The sequence below is a fragment of the Rhinatrema bivittatum genome, chromosome 3 (assembly GCF_901001135.1).
Source record: "Rhinatrema bivittatum chromosome 3, aRhiBiv1.1, whole genome shotgun sequence".
NCBI classification, from domain to species: Eukaryota; Metazoa; Chordata; class Amphibia; order Gymnophiona; family Rhinatrematidae; genus Rhinatrema; species Rhinatrema bivittatum.
Genome location: NC_042617.1, coordinates 306,844,891 through 306,871,176, shown reverse-complemented (window position 1 = coordinate 306,871,176; position 26,286 = coordinate 306,844,891). Strand labels below are relative to the sequence as shown.

The following is a 26,286-nucleotide window of genomic DNA, read 5'->3' as shown; positions in this document are numbered from 1 at the left end:
TTCATCTACACAAGATCTACGGCTTGGTTCCTGTATTACTGATCTCTGCCACCTTGGCACCTACAGTACAGTTTCCTTGGCGTACCCCGCGCTGTGGGCCACTACCAGATCTTCTCATCGTCAATACCATCTTCACTACTTTATTTGCTCAAGAACTGTTTGCTGCATTTCCCACTCCTTGGGTTATGCATTATCTTTTCTCCCTCATAAAGTCTCTCTCACAGCTGTGTCTTATGTTGCCGAGACCATGCTCACCGATGATGAGGCCCACGGGGCTCCTCCCTGTGGGCAGAGACATCTCTCACCTCTGCCTGGGGTTCACAACTTTCATCAAAACCATGACAGGTATTTATTTATATCTCATGTAGCAAGAATCAAGGGTCAGTCCTTATAGAGGATAAAGATCACACCCTTACTGTAAGGATTGTGGACCCTTGTTGCTGTGGGGAGGTTGACTAAACCTACAGAGAAAGCCCTGTAAGTCCTCCCCAACAGCTGGTGGGACTGGGCTGGTGTGAGACTGGTCTAAGGTTTCACCTTTACCAGCCCCTTTTCACTTAGACTGAACCTTTGGGTTCCAGGGGCCAGCAGAACTTAGGTGATAGTCTTGTAGAAAATAGTACAATGGTCGATCCCAGTTGTGGCTAGGGTCAGAGACAGGTGGCAGTTAAGGATGATTGTGGTTCAGGCTGAGGTCGGAGGCAGGCTGTGGTCAATCTGAGAGTCAGTCTGAGAAGAAGCTGGGTAAGGAGGGATGAGGCAGGCAGGCAGGCAAGATGAAGGTAGGATCAGGTGGACAGACAAGGCTGGAGAGATGAAGGCAGGATCAAGGAGACTTGGAGAGATGAAGGCAGGAATACAGCAACTCATACTACCAATGGTAGTCAATCCATTGCTGAGGTGGTGATCTATTTTACATCTGGGGTTTAAATATCCAGTCATGTGATGTTATCAGGGTGTGCCGGGAGGAGCAGCTCCCACCACAGGGCTTACATAGGTAGATGTGTGCATAGAGGAGAGGTCCAGGAGAGTGATGGCAGCGGCATCGCAGCTGCGAGGTAGGCCCCAGCATCGGCGCAGGTGAGTGCACCAGCTCGCGGGAGCAGCCCGCAAGCCAGCAAACGTAACACTTAGAGATTTGAAGGTAACACTTTTGGGACCAGGGCACATGTGTTTACTTACATATTGTAATAGTGTTATGACTTATTGTAAATTAAAAATTGAAGAGTCTTCCAGCAGGGTGAAGGTGCACTTTTTCACTTGGATATAGGCGCTAAATTGCCTGGTGATGGCTTTGCATACACTCTGTACAGTTATATAGATAGTTAAAATTCTGACTTAGTTCATATACAAGACAGGCTGCTTCTTAACACCAGCATTTATTAGATTTAACACAAATACTAAACTTGCAGATAATAACAAGAGAAGGGCAGTGGAACAGTCTTTTAAGCAGTGTTACAGCAAGATTAACTTTCCATGAATATTACACTGAACAAAAAAGTGAAAAGCTGATGCTTTTAGTGGGATTTGAGGCATAGACCTGTTGCATTCAATCACAGTCAAGAAAGAACACCCATAATGCACTGTTTCCCATCTCAGATCCAACCAATCAGTAACTAGGGTACAGATTTCTCTATTAGACAAATACATTGCAATGCTAAGGCAGTTTTTAAGTACTACCCTAAAGAGGCATCATAACATATAAACACTATAAAAAGTATCAATATAACATCAGAGGTCTGTTATCACAGAATTCCTGTCAGAAAACAATGTTGAAAAGTAAAGTATTGGGATCTAAACTAAAATTCCCCTGAAAGTCATTAGGAATGAAATGCTTTCTGGATGTTGGCCATGTTAGAAAACTTGGAGTTTGTTAAGGATGGTAGTTTTTGGCATAGATGTACCTTGAAAACAGTGAACTCATGAATGGAATGTTTTTGATCTTACATTATCATTATATAAACATCCATCACTAGTGGTGTAACAGATTCAGATAACATTATTAGCTTGGCAATTTTATATGTGTGGCTAAAGTTAATATACAGAATAATTAAATGGATAGGAAAAGAAGGGAAAAAATTTAAAAATGAGGTGGCTACAGGATTGGAGGGGATGGGCTTTGATTGTATTATGATTTATTATGTATGCTTTGATGCTTTCAATGTTTTTGAGTTATGATATTGGATATTATGGTGCCATAATTGAGTATTTTAAATGTTTGTTTTATTTGTTATGCTTGTACATTACTTTGATTAGCTGCTAGAATAGATTAATAAATGTGATAAATATTTAGAGATTAAATTAATGTGTTTCTGGAACACTCATATCAAGAATAATTCATCAACAAATTGCCCGTGTATCCAGTTTTATACTCATGGTTCCATAGCAGTTCATTACTCTTTGGTTTTAAATTGCTCATAAAATTTCTAATAAAAGATGTGAACAAATACACATTACCCAACATGGCTCCATATTTTAATATGTCTTCATCAGGGACTTAAAAATATTCAGTTCCCATCAATGTCTTTCTTTCCATCCAATTAGATGTGTTACAAAGAAGAATCTATTTTAGGATTAGGTTGTAATGTTTTCTAGCTAGCTTGACTAATATAATAATAATAGCTGTAATTAAAAAAAACAAAAACCTACATTTATCAAATTGGTTCTAGAGTACCCCCTAACCAGTCACGTTTTCACAGGGAATATCCTCTGGGATAGTAAGGGAATTGCCTAAGATTTCACTAATCCTCTCACTGCATTCAATCTGCTTGTAATGTAGGTATATATGAACAATTAGCTGTTTTGTAATAAAGGACCAGCTCTGCCTCAGATCACACAATATCCCATGCATCATCCCAAGATCCAGCATCCTGACACTATTTTTTTTAAATCACACGGGCATTTCAGGTAACTGGAGAGTGAAAGTAATCTGTACTGCCAGTAACAACAAGCTTCAAATAGAACTGGAGACCATGGTTTACAATACTCTTTTCAGAATACATGCATTAACAGCTGATAAATTATGAGCTGCAGGTGATTTTTTTTTTTTTTAAGGTCTTGAATATTCCAGGCTATGAATGAGGCCCCTTACAATCACTTTCCCCACTGTCAAACCATAGAGGAGGCATCTCTTCAGTCCTGGAGCCCATGAGGGTCACTAGCACTATCTGGGCAGGAGTGGGGGCAAGAGAGACAGCTGAAGGTTAAAAAAAAAAAGTTGTATAAAACATGGGGATTAAAGAAAAGTCAACCAAAATCTTGTTCAGTAGCTTACTGCCTTGTGTGAAACTCACATTCATACTGCAGAGAGAAGAAAGGGCAAAGGGGACCTTCCTCCACCTTCCTAGCGTTTTAAGTCTGGTAGCTTTCAGTGGAAATAGTTTCTCTGTAAAAACTTAAGCTATTCATTAATGTGAAAAAATTAGTGACAAGCTTCTACTTGCACAGATTTCCTTTCCTTCCCTTCTATTGATCTTCATGTGAAGGCTTGGTTGAAAAAAATGGCATCTAATCCGGGTTTCTGCCCTCTCTTCACTGCCTTTCACAAACCCCTTTTCATTCATTTATTTTAATTCAGGAGACAGTGCAAACACAGCAAATGTGGGTTTTGTGGGGAATGTTTTTTTTTCTCTTTCTGTTGAAATCAGCACTGAACGTGAAAAAATACACCAGTGCATGAAAACAGTTAGGCCCTAAAACACTGCTGAAAATGTAAAAAAATAGTTTTTCTTTTTCATCGATCCTGACTTTTTCTGATTGGAAAACTACATTTTATACATTTAGCAAAATTGAGTTGTCTCCGTGTCCTCCCCCTTGTCCTGCCACTCTTTCCCCTGCCTTCTGGTTTTCAACTTTGAAAAGAGCACAGATTATATAGTTATTTCAGGGCATATCCAAGGATGTGAGGCTTTACTGGGTTCCAGGTTAGTGGTGCCATTATGTGCCGCAGCTTCAGCTCAGCAAAGCCAGCCTGTTCCAGATCTTTCCAGGTTTCTCGTGTCAGCTGGCACCCGTCAAACAGTCGGGACCAGGTGGGGTCGTAGATCTGTTGGAAGAAGAAGATCCAGCTGGAAGCATCTCCAGTCACATGTTCCATGAAGTAAAAGGCACCGCCCTACAAAATACAATTGTTTCAGCAATATTTTATTTACTTCCAGACATTTGAAATTCAGCTTTTTTCTAAACTAGCCTCAAAATGTGATGACTGCTAGACCTACAGTGCCATCTTAGTCCAAGGGTAGTATGCCTATTAGGTATACAAATAATACACTTATTCCAGGGCCATCTGCAGTTCATTGCTTCAGTCTCAGCATCGTGAATATTTTTACCACTAGGAAATACACTGTGGAAAGGCCTGGATGAACAGCCATGCCTTTGCTTTCTTCCGGAAGGTGAGGTAGGACGTTCAGGGCAAAGAGGTAGTGTAAGGTAAATTAGTCCAGATTTTGGGCGCATAATAGCTGAAGGCCTAAAGTCTTGTACTGACCAATTTCATGGACGCTAGAGGCAGGGAAGTTTATAGGACATTTAGGAGGATCAGAGTTTAATGTAGGCAGCCAGGACCACCGTTTCCCTCCGCCAACGCCCTTTACAAACTCTAACCACTCAAACATTACAGGACAACTTTTGGAATCAACAAGACCGCAGCGAAAAAGCCTGTGTTTATTTTTGGTGACCCTTTTTGGGACTGAGTTGTAACGTGAGCAAGATTCAGAAGTGTATTTTTGGACTTTGTGTTTTCCCTGCCAATCAGTCAGTAAAGATTTTTATTTTGAACAGAGCTCGTGTTGTCTTTTTTGGAGTGCTTGACTGGTGTACAAGAAGAGCCCCCATGAGTACAAAATCCCAAGGGCCTTGAAAAGAGTGAACTCCCCCCCCCCCTTGAATGAAAACCCCAGGAAAGCCATGGGGCCTTGCATGGTCTGTGATCCTGTGGCATGGTAAATGAGCGGTCAAGGCTTCTTTCAGTGGTTTTATTTACAGTGCATATTAAATACAGCCTATCTGCTTACCTTCTGCAATAAACACAGATACAGTCACCATTCAGATACAGGCTTCACCTTTGGGACAGTAATGTTGCACGGGAGCTGCCTTCTCCTGGAGATCTGGGCCTAGCCTACTGATCTCAGCTGGGCTCTGCCTCTCAAGGTCCTTGTTGGGTCTCACCCACAGGACTCTTGCTGCCCAGGGTCACGCCCACAGAGTTCTCTCTCTGTGGGATTTAAGGTAGTCTTGCATAGATTAAAGAGGGAAAATAGGGTCACTTAATCACATATCCTCCCCCTTAGCTTGAACTCATGGGGGCAAGCATCCTTACTCACCCTGGATCCCATCCAGGGAAGTGGTTTCACTTCCCAACAGGCTCTTTCTGGCCTCCCATCAGCTAAACTGTTGGGTTAGGCTATAGGGTCGTGCTCTCCCCTTCTCACCACCACCACTGCCATTACAAACTGTGCCCTTTGCCCAGTGTCCACTCTGAGTCCTTCAATTGAGTCATTATATAGCTCTAGGTTCCAATTCTCCTCCAGCCAGACTCTCTGGACTTTCCTTGGGTGTTCTAGTGCTGGCTTCTTTTCCAATCACCTTCTTTCAGGAATACACTCTCTCTTTACTGTTGCCAAGGTGCCTTCTAACTCTGCACCATCTACATGTGCAGCACCTCTCTCTGGCCATTCTGCAGTGGCTGACCTTGGGCACCCTACAGCACCTTCTCTGGCCTCTCTGCAATGCTGTTGTCTGGGCTCTCTGCAGTGCCGCCTCCTGGTTCCTCTGCAGCACCCCTCTCTAGGCTCTCTACAGCTTCTCCCTGAGGCTTGTCTGCCACACTGCCTGCCATAGGCTACTTTTGATCAGGCTGTATTACCTCTTTTGGGCCAAGCCGTAAAGCTCTACCATGAGCTCTTGTGTCTCAGTGTGATCCAACAGCTGACTCTCCTTTTCTTTTGGAAGTCAGGTTTCTCTTCTGCCACCTGTTCTAGTGGTGTGCTCACTGGTTCCCAGACAGGTTTTCCTGTCACAGCACCCACAGGTTTTTCTCCATCTTCAGCATCATTGCTGCTTTTATAAATCTCTCCACCTATGTTGAATGATGTTGCATCTAGTACTGACTGTACTCCTCTCATACTAGCAGAGAAGTACAGTGTTGCTGCCTTGCATTCTGTCAATGTAGAGGCCCAGGTAATCTGGATTCTCCTAACAGTTTTGCACTTGCCTCTGTCCTTCCATGAGACTTTGACACAGCACTAGTTAAGCTTGTTGGTTATGAAGGTGCCACACCCTGTTTCAAACACAGTCTCTCTGTACAACTGATTTTCTTTATTTTCTTCAAAGGTAAAAAAAAAAAAAAAAAAGCCTGCCTTTCTAGCATGAACTTATTCACCTTTTTTTTTCTGACTCAGGCAGAACTAGTTTCCTTGGCTTGTTTCATAACACTCTTATGGCTGTCGGCTGTCCCTAAAGCTAGGCCCATTCAAATAATTTTCTCTCTGTTCTAAAACCTTTAGACTGACTTTGTGCTCTTCCTTCAGCCACATTCCTTTTATACTTGCAGTGCTCTTCAGAGCACTCCTGTGCTCTGTACCTTGTTTAGAGCCACAGGCCCCTATGCTCTGTACTCTGTTTACAGCCATAGGTCGTCTTCTCAGCTCTCTGGGTAGGGTGGACAACTACCCAGTTTTGGATGGGACTGTCCGGTTTTCAAGCTAACTGTACAGTGTCCGGAGTGTAAGCTGCTTGCATGGCCCTAGGACAGCCACCGAGTTGTGCTGGTTGCACACAGCCAATCAGAGCTGGTCTGGCATCAGTCCTCCAATCAGCTGCTTCTCCTTTGTCTCAGGCACCTGATGCAGCCACAGAGGTGCGGGAGGGAGAGGCGTGCAGAACCTGTGCCTCCACGCTGGAGCTGAATCCACAGGTACATTTCTCTGCCTCTATTTCCTTTAATCAGTCATGCTGCCCCCACCACTGCCACTGTCCTTCCCCTTCCCGGCCGGGACCTGCACCGCCTGCCACCATGGCTGCCTCTTCAAGACACATGGCTCAGCCTGTCAGAACTGCAGCCTCTTCTTCCCACCTCACTGTGGCTGTTTGTGAAGCTGCTGTGCCAGTGGCAGTCTCTCGGCTATTCACTGTATACTCCTGGGGGGATTCTGCGCAAAAAAATTGAAAATTCTGCAACAAACAATTGAAAATTCTGCACCCACATTTTCTAAATTCTGCAAAATTCTGCACATTTATTTTTCAAAATTACACAATATTTTTTTCAAATTCTTCTGCATTTCAGTACAATCCAGTCCCTGGCAACTTGACACTGCTGGCAGAAGAGCCAATTGCTGCTGGCAGATGAGCCAAGCTGGCAGGGACTGCTGCAGTTGTTGCTAACTTCTCCACCTGAGTATCCCTGCTCACTGTCTCTCTTACATATCAGACATATGCTTTCTCTCACATGCCTTCTGTCACACACATGTTCTGTCTCCCCACATACAACTCTCTCTCACACACACTCTCCCCCATACAGACTCCCAGGTAGACACCTACCCACTGGCTCACAACAAACACAAGGGCTCAAACATACACTCACAGGGCCAGGGCCTGGGCCTCTTCTTTAGCCCCTCTCCCCCCCCCCCTTCTTTCTCTCTTTCTCCCTTCTCTCTTTCTGTCCCCCTTCCCCTCTGTTCCTCTCCCTTCTCTCTCTCTCCCTCTTCTCCTCCTTGCTTGCTTACCTCGAGCGCCGGTGCCGTGCTGCGATGCCCCCACATCTCCGTGCGCCACCTGACTTCCCCTCCCTTCTCTCTCTCCTCCCTCCTCTTCTCCTCTTTTTCCCCCTCTTTCCCTTCTTTCCCCTTCTTTCCCCTTCCTCTCTCTTTCCCCTTTCTCTCTTCCCCTCTTCTCTTCTCCCTTCTCCCTTCTCTCTTTCTCCCCCTCCCCTCTGTTCCCCTCTCTTCTCTCTCTCTCCCTCTTCTCCTCCTTGCTGTTTGCTCCTCGAGCCGCCAGTGCTGTGCTGCGATGCGATGCCCCCACTCTCCGTGCGCCACCTGATGTCGCTGTCCTGGATTGGCCGCTGTCCATGCGCGGCATGCTTCCGGATTTTTTTTTATCCTTTTCCGGCGCGGGAGGAAATCGCGAGGGCAGCGAGGGAGGAAATCGCGAGGGCAGCGAGGGAGGAAATCTGTGCGGCGGCATTGAAATCTGTGCAGCAGGAATGAAATCAGCGGAAACTGCGACGAGTGAAGAAATCTGCGAAGTAAGGGAGGAATTCTGCCCAAATTCTGCATTCCGCAGTAGCGCAGAATTCCCCCAGGAGTAACTGTAGACTCTGCCTTCCACTCTCTCCCGCTGGCTGCTTTAGCCTCTCATCACTATGGGCTGGCAGACCCCCTCCCTCCCCTTAACCTGTTTTATTGTTTTTTTGTTCTACTTCCTCTGCTGGCACTCATCCTCCGTCCCTCCCATGGCTGGTTATTAACTCTTCTCCTGACTGCTGCTGTGGCAGCTGGAACCAGACAAATCCAGCTACCTAAACAATCATTTTTTGTAAAAAAAAAAAAAAAAAAAGAAACCAAGGAGAAACCATCTTAACTTGTCCCTTAGCAAGTTGGAATTACCTAATGTTAAACAAAGATGTAGTGTACTGCAGTGACCCCCTCCCTAACCAGCATCCCCTCTATTTCCTTCTCCCTTCCCAGCATCCCCAGCTCTGAACCCAGTCTCCCACTTCCCTATCTAGTGTTGCCCTGCTTTCCTGAGATTTGTTACTGGGCTGCCCTGTGCCCCAGGCAGTCTCGGGGTGCATGGCTGGTCATGTGGGGTGCCTCCCTGGGAGACATGACTAGCCAGCTGAGTCAGCAGCTGCAGACCTTGTACATTGCATCCCTTCTGACAGTCCTGGCTCACACTCTTTTCCTCCTTCCCTGTCCAGAATCCCTTTGACACTCTGAGAGCATGTGTGAGTGTATGTGGAAGACAGTATGTGCGAGAAAGAGTAGGCGAGGAAGAGAACATGTGTGAGTGTACGTGGAAGACAGTATGTGTGAGAGAGTGGGTGAGGAAGAAAGCATGTATGAGTGTGTGTAACGAAGGAAGCAAGTGTGTTTATGAATGACAGAGAGGGGGTGTGTGAGTGAATGGGTGTGTATTTAAGAGAGAGGAGACCCTCCTACACACACACCTCCTCCAATAATTCACACCAATCTCTGGGTGACTGAAAATCAAACATTCCCAGGTATATAGAGCAGGGAGTTTTAAAAATCCTTATTAGTTTTAATTATTGTGTGTTACTTGATGTATCAGCTGTTTTGAAATACTTTATGGATGTTTGAGGAAATTTAAAAACATATACATTTTTGATTATTGGATGTTCTATTCATCAGCTGTTTTGAAATATTTTTTTCTGTTTATTTGTATGGTTTTACTGTTATGATTGATGTTTTCTATTTCTTGCTTTTATTGTATTATGAGGAATGGTGATGTTTCTGTTTTTCAATTGCACTGCATACAGTCCAGCTGGTTGTAGTTTCCAGTTAAGATTTTGTCTGCACGTTTGTATTTAAACTTTATGGTCTCTTTATTCTGTATTTGGCGAGGGGCTGTCTATGTTCTCCATGTCTGACCGAGGTGAGGTATTCTGTTAGCTTGTAATTTCTGTGTAGGGATCTATAGCAACCTGCCCCATGGAGGAGAGTAGCTGAGTGGCAGGGGATCTCCTTCATTGCCTTGAGAGACTGGAAAGTAGTTCATAGACAGGATTTAACTTTAATGTAAATTTATTAATATTTATGGAAATCAGCATGTAAACACTACCCTTCCCCCCATTCCTCCAGTGTCCAGTCCTGGACTATGGAAAAGTTGGCAACCCTATATCTGGGGCCGATGAATACCAAACGCAGTGGCTAGCACACAGTTTAACACGTGATTGGATGTGCGTTTTGAACGTGCGTCCATAATCCCTGATACAATACGGGGATTAATTAGTTTGTTCAAAATGCACGTCCAAATCACTGCATAGCTAATAGCGCTTATCACATGTAAATTCCATGTAGATAGTTGAGGCTATTAGCTAATCCACGTGATGCAAAAAATTTCCTGTGCAGCCAATGAGCCTACTGCAACGCGGAAAGTTTTATGCCAGCCCTGGGCTGGTGTGAAAGGGCACATTGAAAATAAAGAAAAATTCTGCTTTCTATGATTTCTCCTAATAGTATTGCAGTGATACTAAGAGGAATCAAATAAAGGAGATTTAGTTTAAAAAAAAATAAATTTCTGGATGCCCATGTATCTTGTGCATGTCTATGGTGGTGGCGGGAGAAAACAGACGCTCGTAGATTGAGCGTCTGTTTTCCCAGCCCGCTTGACAGCCACCTCTCCTGTGTGCCCAATGCCAAGGAGTAGCTAGGAATGCATACATTTTCCCTAGCAGCTCCTTTTATACACAACCCCTAATTTAAATATTGCATCGCATGCCCAGGAGAGGTGGCTGGGCGCATGTTAGGAAAACGGGCGCTTAACACAGAGTGCCCGTTTTCTGCGCACAAATATTACATCGGCCCCAGAATTTTAATCAATCTTTTCTTTGCAGACTGCTTTGCTTCAATGTGCTCCCTGAGCCACACCCTTTAAACTTTTCAGTACTGCTTTGCCTCCAAACGTACATGCACTTCTCTCTCAATCTCCCCCAAGACTTGGGATTTCTCTATGCCTTGCATAGAGAAAAAAAAAATCCCAAAACCTGATACTATTTGTGGCACAGTAAATGAGTGGTCAAGGCTTCTTTCAGTGGTTTTATTTACATCAAATATAGCTTATCTGCTTACCTTCAGCAGTAAACACAGATACAATCACCACTCAGATACAGGCTTTACCTTTAGGACAGCAAAGGGGCACAGGAGCTGCCTTCTCCTGGAGACCTGGGCCTAGCCTTCTGATCTGACCTGGGATAGGCCTCTTAATCTCCCAGTTTGGGTCCACTCACAGGCCTTTCTCCCTCAATGGGGATTTAAGGTGGACCAAGCATTTAGCCTCATCCCACACAAGGAAAATAGGGTCACTTCATCACAGACTCTCCCTGAGTGCCTCCACGCCCAGGACCAGAACGGGATGGGGTCTAGAGGAGGCTACAGTGCTAGCTGGGCCAGGTCTTGTCTGGCATTGCTGCCTCCTCTGGACTCCCACTTAACAAGCAGTACAATGGGCCAGATTAAATTGCACTGTGGGCTGTAGGGGTGGCTGCCGATTCCAGATTTTCAGGACAGGATGATCTAGTCCTTGTGTTACCCCCCCCTGCCTGCATGGACTTGTAGTTCTGGTATCCCTATTGATTTCCCTAAGAAAAGCAAGACTACAAGTTCATTCAGGCAACAGGATAAAGCCAGGACTTGGATCAGCCTGCCCTGAAAATCTGTAGCCAGCTGGCAACTCTAGCAGGCTGAAGTTTGGGATACCCTGCTTTACTGCATTTTCGGTGGTTTAGATACAGGGTCAGTGTAAGAAGTAATGTGGTCACTATATTGGTCCACTTAAGAACAAAAGAACACACGAATTGCCATGCTGCGTCAAACCAGGATCCATCGAGTCCAGCGTCATTTCTCCGACAGTGGCTAATCTAGGTCGCAAGCATCTGGCAGATCCATAAAGTAGATACAATAACTGTTACTCGCTCCCGAGGATAGCAATAGTTTTCTTTAGTAGATCTGGATAATTATGTTTTATGGATTTTTCACTCCAGGAATTTGTCCAAACCTCTTTTATCAGTAATCTGTTGATTGACATCATACAGGAAAAACAGAAATAGCCTAAAATATATGATACATATTGTACCTGATCCATACCACATGTCCTGATGCTGTTTAACATTATCCAACGTAGGAAGTGAACCTGCTCCTTCCCAACCTCCTTTTCTATACAAAAACTTTAAATAATAAATAATAATAAAAATAGAATAGTTAGCCAAGGCAGGGGTCAGTTACCAGAGGTCAGTCAAGGAGAAGTCAGATCAGGCAAAGATCAAAATCCAGGCGGCGATCCAACATGGTCCATAGACAGGCAATGGTCAGTACCGAGAGATCAATCCAGGGGGTACTACCAAGGAAGACGCGGAAAAGGAAACACTGGAACAGAAGACACTGGAACAGAAGACACTGGGATAGGAGATACTTGGAACAGGAGACACAAGAGTGACGACCCGGCAAGGGTGCTCGATGAAGGTCCTGCTGGACCAGTGTCCCCACTACCTGGAAAGGAGCCATCGGACGGAACGGTACTCCAGAACGGTCAGCAGAGAAGACGATCCGGGGTGAGCAGCTATCAGGCAGGAGTGACCCATATCCTTAGGGAAGAACGACCTGATTCCAAGGCGAAGGTAGACTGAGCGAGGAGCCCTTATGTAGGGCTGAGAAGATAACTCCCTGGGAGCAGCTTGCAGGTGGGGCCCAGGGAGGATCTGGCCGCGGGCCCTTTAAATCTCCAGAGAAGCCGCGGGTCTGAAATGAGGAATAATACGTTGTGTATTGTTTCTCTGTTCCTAATGAGGAAATGCTGACGGGTTGTGTATTGAACCTCAGACTCTGAACAATCAGAAGACTTCCTTCGTTAAGATATGCATATGCCAAGTAACACATAGATATCAAGCACTGTGATGGCTATGTACTCAGGACTTAAGAAAGTAATACACATCAAAGAAAGGCAGAGGAAATACCTTATATGGTCAAAGAAGAAATGTTGGTGTGTTCAAGATAAGAAAAGGTATAAAGGTGTGACTAAAGCAGATGATCAGTGTTGGTATTCACTTCTGCTAACTTTTTGACTGGACAGCATAGCAGATTGGACATTAGTCCCTACAGAATCTTATCTTGTACTTTATTTGCCTGATTGATTTTATTTAGTTTTTATATAACATTCTGTAGTGCTTTCTTACATCTCTTGCTAATAAAGTGTTTTGCTTAAGTTTAGACTTTTAGACTGTCTGAACTCTATATTTTAGACTGTCTGAACTCTATATTTAAGAAACAGGATTAACACTCCCTGGGAGCAGCTTGCAGGTGGGGCCCGGGGCAGATCCGGCCACGGGCCCTTTAAATCTCCAGAGAAGCTGTGGGCCCGCCCCTAGGAGGACGTTGGGCAGGACCCTGGACAGCGGCCATGCTGCCGCTATAGCAGAGGAGCAGGGGAAGCCGGAGGAGGGCCGCAGAATAGGCTGCGACGTCATCAGCGGCATTCCGCCACGAAGAGGAGATCCGGGGGTGGCAAAGGTGCAGCAGAGGTCCCAGATTCGGCAACCTCTGGGCTGCGAAGCGAGTAACATCGCCAGCGGCCTCCTGCTGCATTGGAGAAGCCCGGCACGGCTCCTGCCATGCCGGCAAGATGGCAGCTGGGCTGCAATGATCCATGGCCTCGGCGGCTCCAGCCGCGAAGGTAAGCGGCCTCCCGTGGCTCCGGCCGCGGGAAGAAGCGCAACACCTCACCTATGATAAGGTACATCGCATAGAAAGGAAAACAAATATGTAAAAAAAAATAATACAATCCCAATGTAAGATACATGCCTCCTCAGCACTGAACCCTCAAGAGAATTAAACCCAAAAAAAGCCTACAGTAGGTGAAGGAAAAAAAACAAAAAATGTGCTTCCCGATGGTCAATCAAAATAGGTACAAATAAGCCAGTTCAGGCATATTATTTGTGGCCCTCCCCTCTAGTAGCAGAAGTCTAAACTGAATAAAACAGTGCCGCTGGAAAAAAAAAAAAGGAAAGAGTCATCCATATGAAGAGTAGAGAAAGTTTATAAAAAGTAAGAAGGAAGTTCAGCCAGAATCAGCACTAAGCCCTTGCAAAAAAAAATCTTGGGCTGCTGAAGCAGAGTCAAAGAAATTAGTCTTCCCATTATAAAAAAACCTTTTAGTTTAGCAGGGAAGAGTAATGTTGATCTGATATTCAAGCTGGCCAGTTGAGAACAAACCGGTGCAAATGCCTTCCTCTTTAAGGCTACCGCCGCTGAGTAATCCTGAAATAGTAAAACTTAGGGTTTTCTGCCGGCGGTATGCCCTCAAAATGGCGACTTTATGTGCAAAGTTGAGAACACAAAATATGACCGCCCTGGGTCTGGACTTATTGGGGTCTCCAAAGATTACAGATCCCTGACGATGGGCTCTCTCAATCCTGAGAGCACCATGAGTGTCCTCCAGCTGCAAGGCCTGTGAAAGTCAGGTCTCCAAGCAAGGCCCCCAGATCCCATTCAGGAACAGATTCAAGGATCCCTATTACTGAAATTATTCCCACGTGATCGATTCTCAAGGTCGATCACCTTGAACTGTATGGAGTCGCATTGAAATTTTAACTGTGCCATATTAACTAGCAGGGAGGCAGCGAGTCTTCTACATCAGAGGTTCTTTGCTCTGCAGTTTGCGGTTGCTGCTGTATATCTGTTAGCTGTGTGCTCACCCGAGAAAGATGAGTGGATAGCTGGAGAAACTTGCCTTCTAGCGCAGCAAGCGGAGCTCATCGGGTCCGAGTTGTTGGGGGTAGGAGCGGGATCAGACACGTCAGCCATCTTGGAGTCGCCGTCTTTTGCCTTCTCTTTCTCCTTTTGCAGGTATCCACAACCCGCTGCTCTGCAGAATCACAAGGGTTCAGACACTGCAGAGGTAGTACAGGCAGGAAACCGAAGACACTGTGAAAAATGAATAAGAGGAGAGGGCCCTCGGAGAGATCAGGCGATGCGTCCGCTCTCCCTCACAGCATCATGTCTCCAAACCTCTTTTAAAACCTGCTATGCTAGTTACCTTGATAATGTCCTCTAGCAACAAATTCCATAGCTTGATAGTGCACTGAGTGAGAAAGTACTTTCTACAATCTGTTTTGAATCTGATAGTTGTTAATTTCATGGAGTGTCCCCTTGTTTTAGTATTATTTGAAAGGATAAATAATGGTCCTTTATTTACCCATTCCATTCCACTCATGATTTTATAAACTTCTGTCATGCCCCATCTCAGCCATCTGGAAGTGGAGGAGTAGCCTAATGTTTGAGCAGTGGGTTACAAAACAGGGAAATCAGTGTTCAAATCCTACTGCTGCTCCTTGTGATCAGCTAACTTTAGACCTGCTATAGGTCATTTCTAGATTATCTGGTTAATTAGCACCAACCATCCAGTTAACTACTTAGCCAGATAAGTGACTTACCTGGCTGAGTAGCATAGCTGAATAGGCAGTGGTGCCACTTAGCCAGCTAAGTAGCATTTGAATATGTACCCCCTTCATGTTTTAGTTCTGTAGTGGATGCCATCAAATCCTGGTAATTTATTACTCTTCAGTTTGTCAAGGTTCAATTAGATCTTACCTGCTTTTCTTCATAGTCCTGACAGACCAAGCTCCACGAATGGCTTGCCTCCTCTGGCCAGCAGATAGAGGCAGAGACCTAAAGCTCAGGGCTGACTTCACTCCCCATATAACAGTCTGTTGCTGTCTTAGCTGCTCAGTATTTCGTGCTATAGCTAAAAAAACCCCCAAAGACAATTGTTAGTTTTGATTTCCCAAATTATCTGTAACATTTGTTGCTCGTGGGGTGTCCCTGCAAGCAGCTTCACTAAAATATATTTTTTAGAGTATGGATATAAATTGGCTCATTAGTGTTCTTTTTTCTGTCATTAGATATTGTTTCATTTGCGGAACACTTTATTTTTTTGTTTTTTGTCTATTCTTTTTCTCACTATTGTAGATTATATATACACACACACACACACACACACACACACACACACACTCCTTTTCTTCCCTTCTTTTGGAACTACCATTCTCTTCCTGGGGTGGGGCAGTAGATTGCTCTGTCAGTACTAAAGGAAAGCCAATTAGCAGGTAAGATCCAATTGAACCTTCCTTATCATCCTGCCAGACCAAGCTACACAAATGGGATGTGCCTAAGTGTAACCATCCCGAGTGGGAATAACTTGGACCTGCTTCTAGGACTTTCATGGTAAATGCTGTGTCCTTTTCTGAAGGTTCAGCCTCAACTGTCTTGTAAATGGACGCAGAGCTACGCTTTCAGCCGTCCCGTCAGGTCTCCACTAGGCCCACTCATGTACACACTGCCCTTGATGATGTCTTCTTACAGGCCATTTATTCTCCGAGGGCACCTGTGACTGACCCAAGTCTGACTGCCTTCCTGACTCATCTGTGTCTTGCTAATGCCACCTAAATGCACTGCGCCCATCTAGTGATCTGAGCTTCCGTGTCTGACCTTGACTTTCCGTTTTTATAATGTCCAGTAATGAAGTCTCTTGACTTACCAGAAACAATATTTTTGGAGAAGAGGGAGCCTCCTGGGCACTGTGATATTCATTCCTTTAGTATCTCCTAAGTTCTTCCTCTGGAGATGGATTCTCTGATCAGTCTCTGAGCTGCTACCCTACTCTGACTGAGAAAAAAGGGGGAGATGGCTGATTCCTCCCTAAGTGAATTCCCTTTTCAAATGAGGGAACATGTGGTATTGATTCCTCAGAAGAAAATAAGCTGAGAGTGTGAGGAGCTTTGTTTTCCTATGTCTCTTGCGGCCAAGCAGAGCCTGACTATATCCTGTTTTGTCTGTGGGTTTTTTTTTTTTGTATTCTGCTTTTCGACACTTCAAGCAGCCTACATCCAGGAACCTGCAGGCATCTCCTAGTTCGCTGAGGGCCCACAACCCAAGTCTGTACCTGAGGCCCCAGAGGGAGGCCTCCACACCAGGGGAGGGGTGGTACAAAAAAAATTGCCTTGACCAAGACCAAAGGGAGTGGTCGTGTGATCTGGTCCCTGGTCCGTAGCCTGCAGCACTAGCTACTAGGTTACTCCCTTGCTCCTTTGTGAACCTTGCACATCAAGCCTTCCCCCTCGTAAGGCCAACCTTGCAGAAGCACCAGAGCTCCTAGGCTTGCTACGTGATCTGCCTTTGCAAAGTGGCCATAATGCCTGTCATTACTTAACCGCCTTATGTTGCTGCTGTTCTTCACAGCCGTGGCTATGAAAGAGCAGACATGGCTCTTCTAGGGAAGATTTATTTGCCTAAAGTGGAAAATGACACCCTTGTGTGCACCTCCTGGCCTAAGTCCAGGAAATGTGTGGGTTTCTGGCTGATCCATCCTTCCAGAACCTGGATGTCAGCTATGATTCTCCCAGGCTATTTGAACCCCCTGGTTCCTAATTTTCCTTCTTGGCCTGGGGACTTGTTCGTCTAAGAGCTATTGGAGTTAACCCAAAGAGAATACCTTTAGAAGCCCCTTACTTGACCCTTAGTATGGCAGAGGCCCCGTCTGCCAGACCTTACACAGATATCTGGAGTCCCTTGTTGCTTTCATTGAGAGTTCTAGGAGCAGACATCTAAACCACATTTGGACATGGGTGTATCCTGGTACTGGGATTCCCCCTATGGTATTATCTCACCCAGAGGTGAGGCTCCCCAAGCTTCTGCGGCTGAATATCCTGGGACCTGAGTGTCCCGCTAAGGGCAACAGATGCCTGCCCAATCTCATGTCATGTCCTAGTTCTGAAGGAAGAGACATAAAAAAATTACTTCCAAATCAGCCCTCCCCGCTCTATTCAGGATTTAGTTGGGGGGAGGGGCACAGAGGAAGCTTCTGGTGAGGGGTCCTCTACTCAGGAACAGTCCACAGAATGTTCTTTTACCAGGGATTCCTGGATACCTGTTCCCAGAGGGACTCAATGACCCCTCTTGACCTTGTTCTAACCAGGAGAGAGGGGGGCCTCTAATAAGGGGAATTGGATTCAGAGGACAACCAACATGGACTCTTACTTTTACAGTCTGGGGTACTGATACACAGACATAAGGGGAAAAGAACAGGATTGCCTCTATGGCCAAGTTCAGAAGCAAAGCATGTCAAGCAGCACTGTCTGAATTTTCAAGACGGCTCCTTACTCAATAAAATTGTTGCTTTGTTTATATATAGGCTTGGGAGTAACCTGCACGGATCAGTAGTTGCTATCCTTAACAGAAACTTGGGGGTAACCTGCATGGAGTGGTAGTTGCTACCACAGGAATCTTGCTGGGCAGACTGGATGGACCATTTGGTCTTTTTCTGCCATCAATACTATGCTACTTTGTCTGACTCCCCAGTGGCGACTCCATCCGGGTCCTTATGTAAGGAGGTTCCAGACCTCCCCCTCTCTGTCAAACAATACCTGCAGGAAGGTTCACTCTGGCCTTCCCCGAGGGATGATGGGCCCAACACAGGAGGATTTGAATCACAAGACCCTCCTTCATAGTAGCCTGGGGAGAGAATAAGAGAGGGAAAGACAGGTCAAGCGGAGTCTCCTTCTATCTAACCTGGCCGGGCATCTTTGAGCATTCCGCCCTCCTCTGCCAGCTATGGTCTTCCTAGCTGAAGGCAAAACTCATTTATTGACTCCAGTTTCCTACCCTGGGGAACTTTTCTCCCTGTGGGAACAAGAATACTGGCTGGTTAAATATAGACAGTCAGGCAGAGTTAGTTGATCGACTCATCTTGCTGAGCAAGATACCTCCAATAAGAACATAAGAAATTGCCATGCTGGGTCAGACCAAGGGTCTATCAAGCCCAGCATCCTGTTTCCAACAGAGGCCAAACCAAGCCACAAGAACCTGGCAAGTACCCAAATACCAAGAAGATCCCATGCTACTGATGCAATTAATAGCAGTGGCTATTAGCTAAATAAACTTGATTAATAGCAGTTAATGGACTTCTCCTGCAAGAACTTATCCAAACCTTTTTTGAACCCAGCTACACTAACTGCACTAACCACATCCTCTGGCAACAAATTCCAGAGCTTTATTGTGCGTTGAGTGAAAAATAATTTTCTCTGATAATTTTCCACACACGTTTTTTATTTTTTACACAGTTACTGACACCCACTGGAAGTGGATTACCATATTTCATCATCCACAATCCTTTTACAGCTTTTGACATAATGAACTTACCAGACCTTTTAGGAAGCCCTCCCCCCATTGAGAAACATAGAAATGACGGCAGAAAAGGATCAATGCTCCATCCAGTCTGCCCAGAAAATTTCCCATGTATCAGTCAGTTTTGTTTGACATGCTGTGCTTAAGGACTTGGCTGTAGAAGCAGTCCCGTGTTTTTTCCTTAATGTCTGAGCATCAGTACCCCAGACTGTAAAAAAAAGTCATAGCTCATGTTGGTTATGCCTGAATCCAAATTCCTCTTTCCCTCCACCCCCATCCCCTCCTTTGAAGCAGAGAGCAATGTTGCATTTGCATCAAAAGCATCAAGACTTATTGGTTAAGGGTAGTAATCTCATGCCTTCTGTTAAGGGTAGTAACCGCTGCTCTGTGCTGCTTGCCCCCATACTCATCAGTTCCCCAGAATGTAAAAGTCGGGGCCCTCGATGGTTGCTGTCTAAATCCAATTCTCCTTTTTCCCTGCTGTTGAAGAGAGAGTAATGTTGGAGTTGCATCGAAAGTATCAAGGTTTATTTGGTTAAAGATAGTAACCACTGCACCAGCAAGTTATCCCCATGCAAGCTTTCTTCATTTCCTTTAGGACCTGGCCATAGAAGCAATCCTGCACTTTTTCCCTTATGTCTGTACAAGCCGTTAAGCCCGTTAAAACGGGCTACATCCCTCTGTCTCTCACCTCCCCCTCATTCTCTCTCCCCTCACTCTTCACCACCCCCTACCTCCCTCCCTCCCTCCCCCACTCCTCCCCCCCCTCCCTCCCCCACCCTCCCTCTCCTCTCCACCCTCCCTCTCCTCTCACTCAGTCCCTCCCTCCCACTCAGTCTCACTCCCTCCCCACTCTCTCCCTCCCTCTCACTCACTCAGTCCCACTCACTCTCACTCAGTCCCCACTCCCTCCGTCCTCTCCCTCAAGTCCCACTCCCTCCCTCCCTCTCTCTCCCTCAGTCCCACTCCCTCCCTCAGTCCCACTCACTCCCTCTCACTCAGTCCCCCCTCCCTCTCACTCAGTCCCTCCCCCCCAGTCCCTCCCCCTCACTCAGTCCCTCCCTCCCACTCAGTCTCACTCACTCCCTCCCCCTTCCCTCCCTCCCTCTCACTCACTCAGTCCCACTCTCACTCAGTCCCCACTCCCTCCGTCCTCTCCCTCAGTCCCACTCCCTCCCTCCCTCTCTCTCCCTCAGTCCCACTCCCTCCCTCAGTCCCACTCACTCCCTCTCACTCAGTTCCCCCTCCCTCTCACTCAGTCCCTCCCCCCCAGTCCCTCCCCCTCACTCAATCCCTCCCTCCCACTCAGTCCCTCCCTCCCCCCTCTCTCACTCACTCAGTCCCACTCACTCTCCCTCAGTCCCACTGCCTCCCTCTCTCTCCCAGTCCCACTCCCTCCCTCAGTCCCACTCCCTCTCACTCAGTCCCCCCTCTCCCTCTCACTCAGTCCCACTCACTCCCTCCCTCTCACTCAGTCCCACTCCCTCACTCAATCCCTCCCTCCCACTCAGTCCCTCCCTCCCACTCTCTCTCTCCGTCCCTCCCTCCCACTCAGTCCGTCCCTCCCTCTCTCTCTCTTCTCCCTCCCTCGCTACTGGCCGCTACCGCCGTCGCCCGCTACCACCGTTGCCGCCGCTCGCTACCGCCGCCCGCTGCCGGTACCGCCGCCGCTCGCTACCGCCGTCGCCGCCCGCTGCTGCCACTGGGCGCCGCCATTTTTTTTTCTGACGCTGGCTCAGATCGACGTGCTCACCCGCACATGCGCGGTAGAGCTGGTCTCTACTGCGCATTTGCGGGCCGTCGGTCAGAGCCCATTTATAAGGTAGATATCAGTATCTCAGACCATGGGAGTCGGGGCCCTTGGTTGTCATCTAAATCAGATTCCTCTCATCCCCCTGCCATTTAATGGGGAGCAATGTCACAGTTGCATTAAAAGCATCAAAGCATATTGGTTAAGGGTAGTAATCTCCATACCTTCTGGTAAGGGTAGTAACCATCAGCAAGTTACCCCCTGCACACTTATCTCAATTCTGTCTTCTAGCCTTTATAGATCCATGGGGGCAGATTTTCAAAGGGTTACGCGCGTAACCCCGAAAACCTGCTCCTGTGTGCGCCGAGCCTATTTTGCATAGGCCCAGTGATGCATGCAAGCCCTGGGACGCACGTATGTCCCAGGGCTTGAAAAAAGGGGCGGGGCGTGGGCGGGCCCAGAGGCCTCTCCACTGCCACTGGGCCCGGGGATCGCGTGCCGGCACTTGGCCGGTGCGCGCAAGTTACACCTGCCCAGAACCAGGCGTAAATAATGAAATAAAGGTGTGGGGGGGGGATTTAGGTAGGGCTGGGGGGCGGGTTAGATAGGGGAAGGGAGGGGAAGATGGGGGGGGGGCCGAAAGAAAGTTCCCTCCGAAATTGGAGCGGCCTTGGAGGGAACAGGGAAAGCCATTGGGGCTCCCCTAGGGCTCAGCGCACGGAAGTTGCTCAAGTGTGCACCCCCTTGCGCTCGCCGACCCTGGATTTTATAACATGCGCGCGGCTGCATGCGCATGTTATAAAATCGGGCGTAGATTTGTGCGCGCCGGGTTGCACGCACAAAGCTATGCCCGTGCATAAGTTTTAAAATCTGGCCCACAGTGTTTATCCCATGTCCCTTTGAATTCTTTCACTGTTTTCTTCTTCACCAACTCCTCTGGAAGGGCATTCCAAGCCTTCACCCCTTCTCCAAGAAGAAATATTTCCTGAATTTGGTTCTGAGTTGTCCCCCTGGAGTTTAATTTCATGACCCCTAGTTCTATTGTTTTCTTTCCTATGGAAAAGGTTCAAAGTCCATAGAAGGGCAAACAGCTAATTTCCACAGGCTGCTCCCTCAATTGCCTCCTTCGCAGGGAGAGTGGAAGAGGAGAGCTCCCTTGTGTCTGGCATTCATCAGCTGCAAGCAGTAGGGTCTCCATACTTATAGGCCAGACTGTCGCGCGCCCAATGGCACCTCTCCAATAGAGTGTGGGAGGGAATAAGGAGATATAGTATGTGTAATGATTGTCTGAATATACATACATACAACCTCTATATAACTCTTTGTAGATTATCTATCTATCTATATATCCACACACACATATCTCCGCATATTTATTGTTAGCACCAATGAAACAGCAAAGAATCGGTTGAACCTGGTCAAACTGGGTACATATACCTTCTAGGCATTTGGAGGTTTGGCTCTTTCTGTTGAACCTCAGGATGTCTCCCGGACCCTGGGGGGGGGGGGGGGGGGGGGGGGGGGTGTACTATAAGGCGCTGTACTTGAAGTCAAGCCAGGTTTTCAAAAATCAATTGCAGCCAAGGCCACTGCAAGGCAGGCAGCGCCCCCTGCCTCAGCTCCAAAGCCCAATCATTAGGGCTCCTAGGCACTTGCTCCACCCCTAACTGCCTTTGCCAGCTGTTGCTATGATACACTCATCAAGGAGATTCTCACAGCTGTGCCAAATCAATGGCGGCAGACCCTGCAATGAGCCACTTTTTGAACCACACATAGATTTATGGGGCGTTTTTCCCCCTTTGCAGTGAAGCGAGAAGATAGACACTGCTGGGATCTGAATCCAGGATCCGCTGTCTGTTAGGGATGGTGCTTTACCCAACTAGCCACCACCCTGCCCCTTACTGAGCCCCCCTCTGATTACCCGATTCACCGGGATGAGTTGTTCAACCAGCCCAAGCCCATCACAGCTGCCTCCCTGCATGAACTGGGGAGCCCACCCAGTCATGCTTAAAGTATTGTGCACACAACATGCTAAAAGAGGTGAAGTGACTGTACAAGGTCACAAGGAGTGGCAGCAAGCTTTGTGTAAGCTTACCTGCAGTGTTCTCTTTCTCCATCTTCGGCTCCTGCCCTACCAGGGAAATCAGTGTCATGACTGGCCTGCCGCTCCTGCCACTGAAGCCGCAGTATTTGCTCCTGGGAGCTGGAACTCTTAACTCCACAGAGTAGTTTCCCACAGGAGGGGAAGGAGAGACTGACCATCAGTACAGCCTTCCTTTTTCAATGAAAGAGCTCCTGGAAGCCCTAGTGAGACCAACCCTCCTAGTTGCTCTGGGGAAGGGAAAATCAGCCCTAGGAGGATGTCCCAGATAAGGCCCCTCCCAGCCCTGGCTGCCCTAGGGAAAGTGACCTTAGGAAGGCCCGTGCCCTGTAGCCACTTTTCCTTGTTTGCTCTCTGTAGCTACAGCACCAGTCCATACATCTGTACATCCTACGAGGCATTGACGAATACTGAGGAGCTAAGGCAGCAGCAGACCCTTATATGGGGAGTGAAGTCAGAGCTAAGCTTTTGGTCTCTGCCTCTATCTGCTGTTTAGCGGAGACAACCCATTCTTGCAGACTGGTCTGGCAGGATGCTAAGGAATCTGATTTATTACATCCTCCATTGCGATATAATTTGTTTTAGTTGCTCAGAATCTCCACCATCACAAGAATGCTATGGGTGTGGGGATGTTCCCGAAATCCTCCTCTGAAAAGACCACAGCAATGAATTAATTCAGTTTTTCTACTATTTCCTTGTCCTCCCTGAGTATCCCTTTTGCCCCATTGTCATCTAGCAGCCCAACTGACCCCCTCACTGGCTTTTTGCTTCAAATGTACTTGAAAATGGTTTTTATTATTAGTTTTTGCCTCGCTGGCAAAGGAGAAGCGAGAATTGATATATTTATGATGGGGTTCATATTCAGCCACTGTGTGGCTTGGTAAGTTAGCTGGATACACTTATTTGACTAACTTAGCTGGGATATACCTGGCTATGTTAAATTTAGTCGGATAAGCTTATCCTGCTAACTTTAGGACAGCCCTGTGACCCAAGCAGAGTTAGCCAGATAAGTTATCCAGCTGACTCAACTCCTTCCCGTTGCACCCATTTCCTGCCCCTGACATATCCAGTTAATACTTAGCTGGATAAGTGATTTATCTGGCTTAAGTGTGGTGCCTGCTGACTCCAGCCAGATATACAGTGTGCCACTTACCTGGCTAAGTTATCCAGCTAAGTACTGTTTTGAATATCAGACTGTATACTGCTAGATTGTCTCACCTGTACTCATTCGAGGCAATTTATAGTATAACATTTAAAACAACACATTACAAAAACAGTTTCTTCTCTTAAAATAATGCCCTAATTATAAACACAATCAGCCCATGATAACAGCAAAATTTGTACAAAACAAAGATTTGTTAAACAATAAATGTATTCCAGATCAAAGATGCCATCCCCGCATATAACCACTGGCTTCCCTATAGCAGGCATCATCAGCACTACCCATATACAGATTCAGAACAGAAGATAGTGTACCAACATCCTAAATCCATCAGCTGTCATAATACCCTTTCAAAGGCAATAGCATAGGCAATATTCATTATGCAGTGAAATATTTATCACACATTTTTTAAAGTAAGGAAAAAATACTACACAGCTCTCTCACAGAAGTAGAACTGATTTGCTCCTTATTTCACCACTCAGTCCTATGAATTCTCCCCATGCTGTCCACTCACCTGTCTGAGCACTCTCTTGGCCTCCCTCAGCACAGCCTCTGTGCTTCTCACCGAGCACAGCACCAGGGTACAGACCACCACATCCACCGAGCCAGTGGCCACCTGGGCCATCTCCTCCCCGGAGGTCACCAGGAAGCGCTCGCACTCCACGTGGTCATTCTCCTTCAGGCTCTTGCTCAGGAACTGCTGAAAATGGGGGTTGGGGTCCACGCAGGTCACCTTGCAGCCCCGCGGGTAATACTGGAAGTTAGCGCCCGTGCCACAGCCAATCTCCAGCAGGGTGAGCCGCCCCGAGGGGCCCACGAAGTCCCCCAGGTTGCTGAACAGCTCTCGTTTGTGCTGTTGCATTTTCTTGTTGTAATCTACAGCGAGTTTGCTCATAATAAAGGGGAAAAGTCTTTTGCAGATGGGGTCCCAGAGTCCCAGGAAATTCAGCACATAGACCGGCAGGGCCAGGAAGCTGACCCCCAGCTGGAGGGCAGCTATGAGCAGTGACATGACTTGGGAGAGCGGGGCAGACTGAGCTCTTCTGGCTGCAGGAGGGCGGCAGTCCGGCTGGGCGAAGCGGATCCTCTTGGCACAAGGCTGCAGGATACTTGTCAGCTTCCAGCCAGGGCTCACAGTCTAAGAATAACGAGAAGTTACTGTTGCACAGATTGGTTGTCCAGGCTGTCCAGTAAGATTCTCCACCCCCTTTGCATGGAAACCAAGCCCCCTCTGTGCTGGGATGTGTGAGGCTGAGTTGTTACGGCTTCCTCCTCCTCCTCCTCCTTGTCCCGCTCCTCCCCCTTGTCCCGCTCCTCCCCCCTCGAAACAATTGCCCTTCTGTACGTTATCGTAGAAAACGAAACATTTCCACCCCTCCCTTTCAATGTCACGAGCATTGTAAAATGTTGGACTTCATTTCAAGTTGAAAAGTGAAGGTTAATCACAGGTCGTGAACCTTATAGGTGCCAGGGTTCATGGGCTTCTGAGGCTGGCCGGGTCGGGGGAGAGAAGGGCACAAGTTTGATAGTATTGTGGGTTATCAGAGTAGAATAATTCTGATGTAACATAATTCCCTGGCCACATGTTACATAAAATATTTTTATATCTCATGCCTGCCGCAGGAAACATAAAATTACAGGGCAGGAGAGGGACCCAGGGAACAGAGACGGCTCTACAGTATTCGAGGATATTTTCTCATAGATGTCTGTGGGTAAATTGCCCTCAGAAGGCTGCTGGGGGGTACCTCTGATTACCCCTTCTTCACTCTGGCCGAAAGAGAAACACATTTTCTGAAATTGAATTTTCCAAGATCTTTCTGCCACTTGCCCCCTATTGTTTTAAAAGGTAAAGAAGGCCATTTCCCTTCCCCCCCTCTCTTTTTCCAACCCTCCCCCCCCTCCCCCAGTTTCCTTCTGCTCCTTTGGGCTTCCAGCTCAATTACCTGGAATATTTCCCAGGTTTAAGCCCCCCCCTCCCCCCACTCCAATAACTCACCCCTCAGTGACAGTCTTCTGTCCATGGTCACAGAGCGAGGAACCCTTTACACAGGCACCTCCAATCTGACCCTTAGTTGTTGTTACTGTTGTGGGCTGGCTGGGAGTTCCTCTCTCCTGGGGACTGGGATGGCTGCCTCCACGGTATCGCCAGCCCTATGTATTCACACCAAGGAACAGAAGCCAACTTCAGGAGCTGAACCCCCAGACCTTTTTTTCTGTGTGCTGGGCCACCAGGATAACAAAGAAGGACCCCCTTCAATAGAGTAATGCCTTTAAGCGACCCAGATCCTGAAGCAGACTAGTGTTAACTGTGGTGCATTACCCCAGAACCATCCCTTTTAAACTGTTAGCTACACTCACATAT

The 26,286-nt window shown here is 47.0% G+C and overlaps 1 protein-coding gene across 1 annotated transcript; it reads right to left on the bottom strand.

Annotated features, from left to right (window-relative positions):
- Window positions 1–1,360: 1,360 nt before the first annotated feature.
- Window positions 1,361–25,134, bottom strand: LOC115087673 (methyltransferase-like protein 7A). Its single transcript, XM_029595129.1, has 2 exons — window positions 24,439–25,134; window positions 1,361–4,114 (listed from the first exon to the last, which is right to left on the bottom strand). The coding sequence occupies exons 1-2, from the start codon at window positions 24,934–24,936 to the stop codon at window positions 3,878–3,880; spliced, it is 735 nt and encodes a 244-aa protein (XP_029450989.1). The 5' UTR covers window positions 24,937–25,134; the 3' UTR covers window positions 1,361–3,877.
- Between the last annotated feature and the right edge of the window lie 1,152 nt (window positions 25,135–26,286).

Coding starts and splice junctions, on each gene's coding strand:
- LOC115087673 (XM_029595129.1), bottom strand. CDS start 24,936: ATGTCACTGCTCATAGCTGCCCTCCAGCTGGGGGTCAGCTTCCTGGCC. Junction 4,115..24,438: donor CCAAGAGAGTGCTCAGACAG/GTGAGTGGACAG, acceptor TGTATTTTGTAG/GGCGGTGCCTTTTACTTCAT.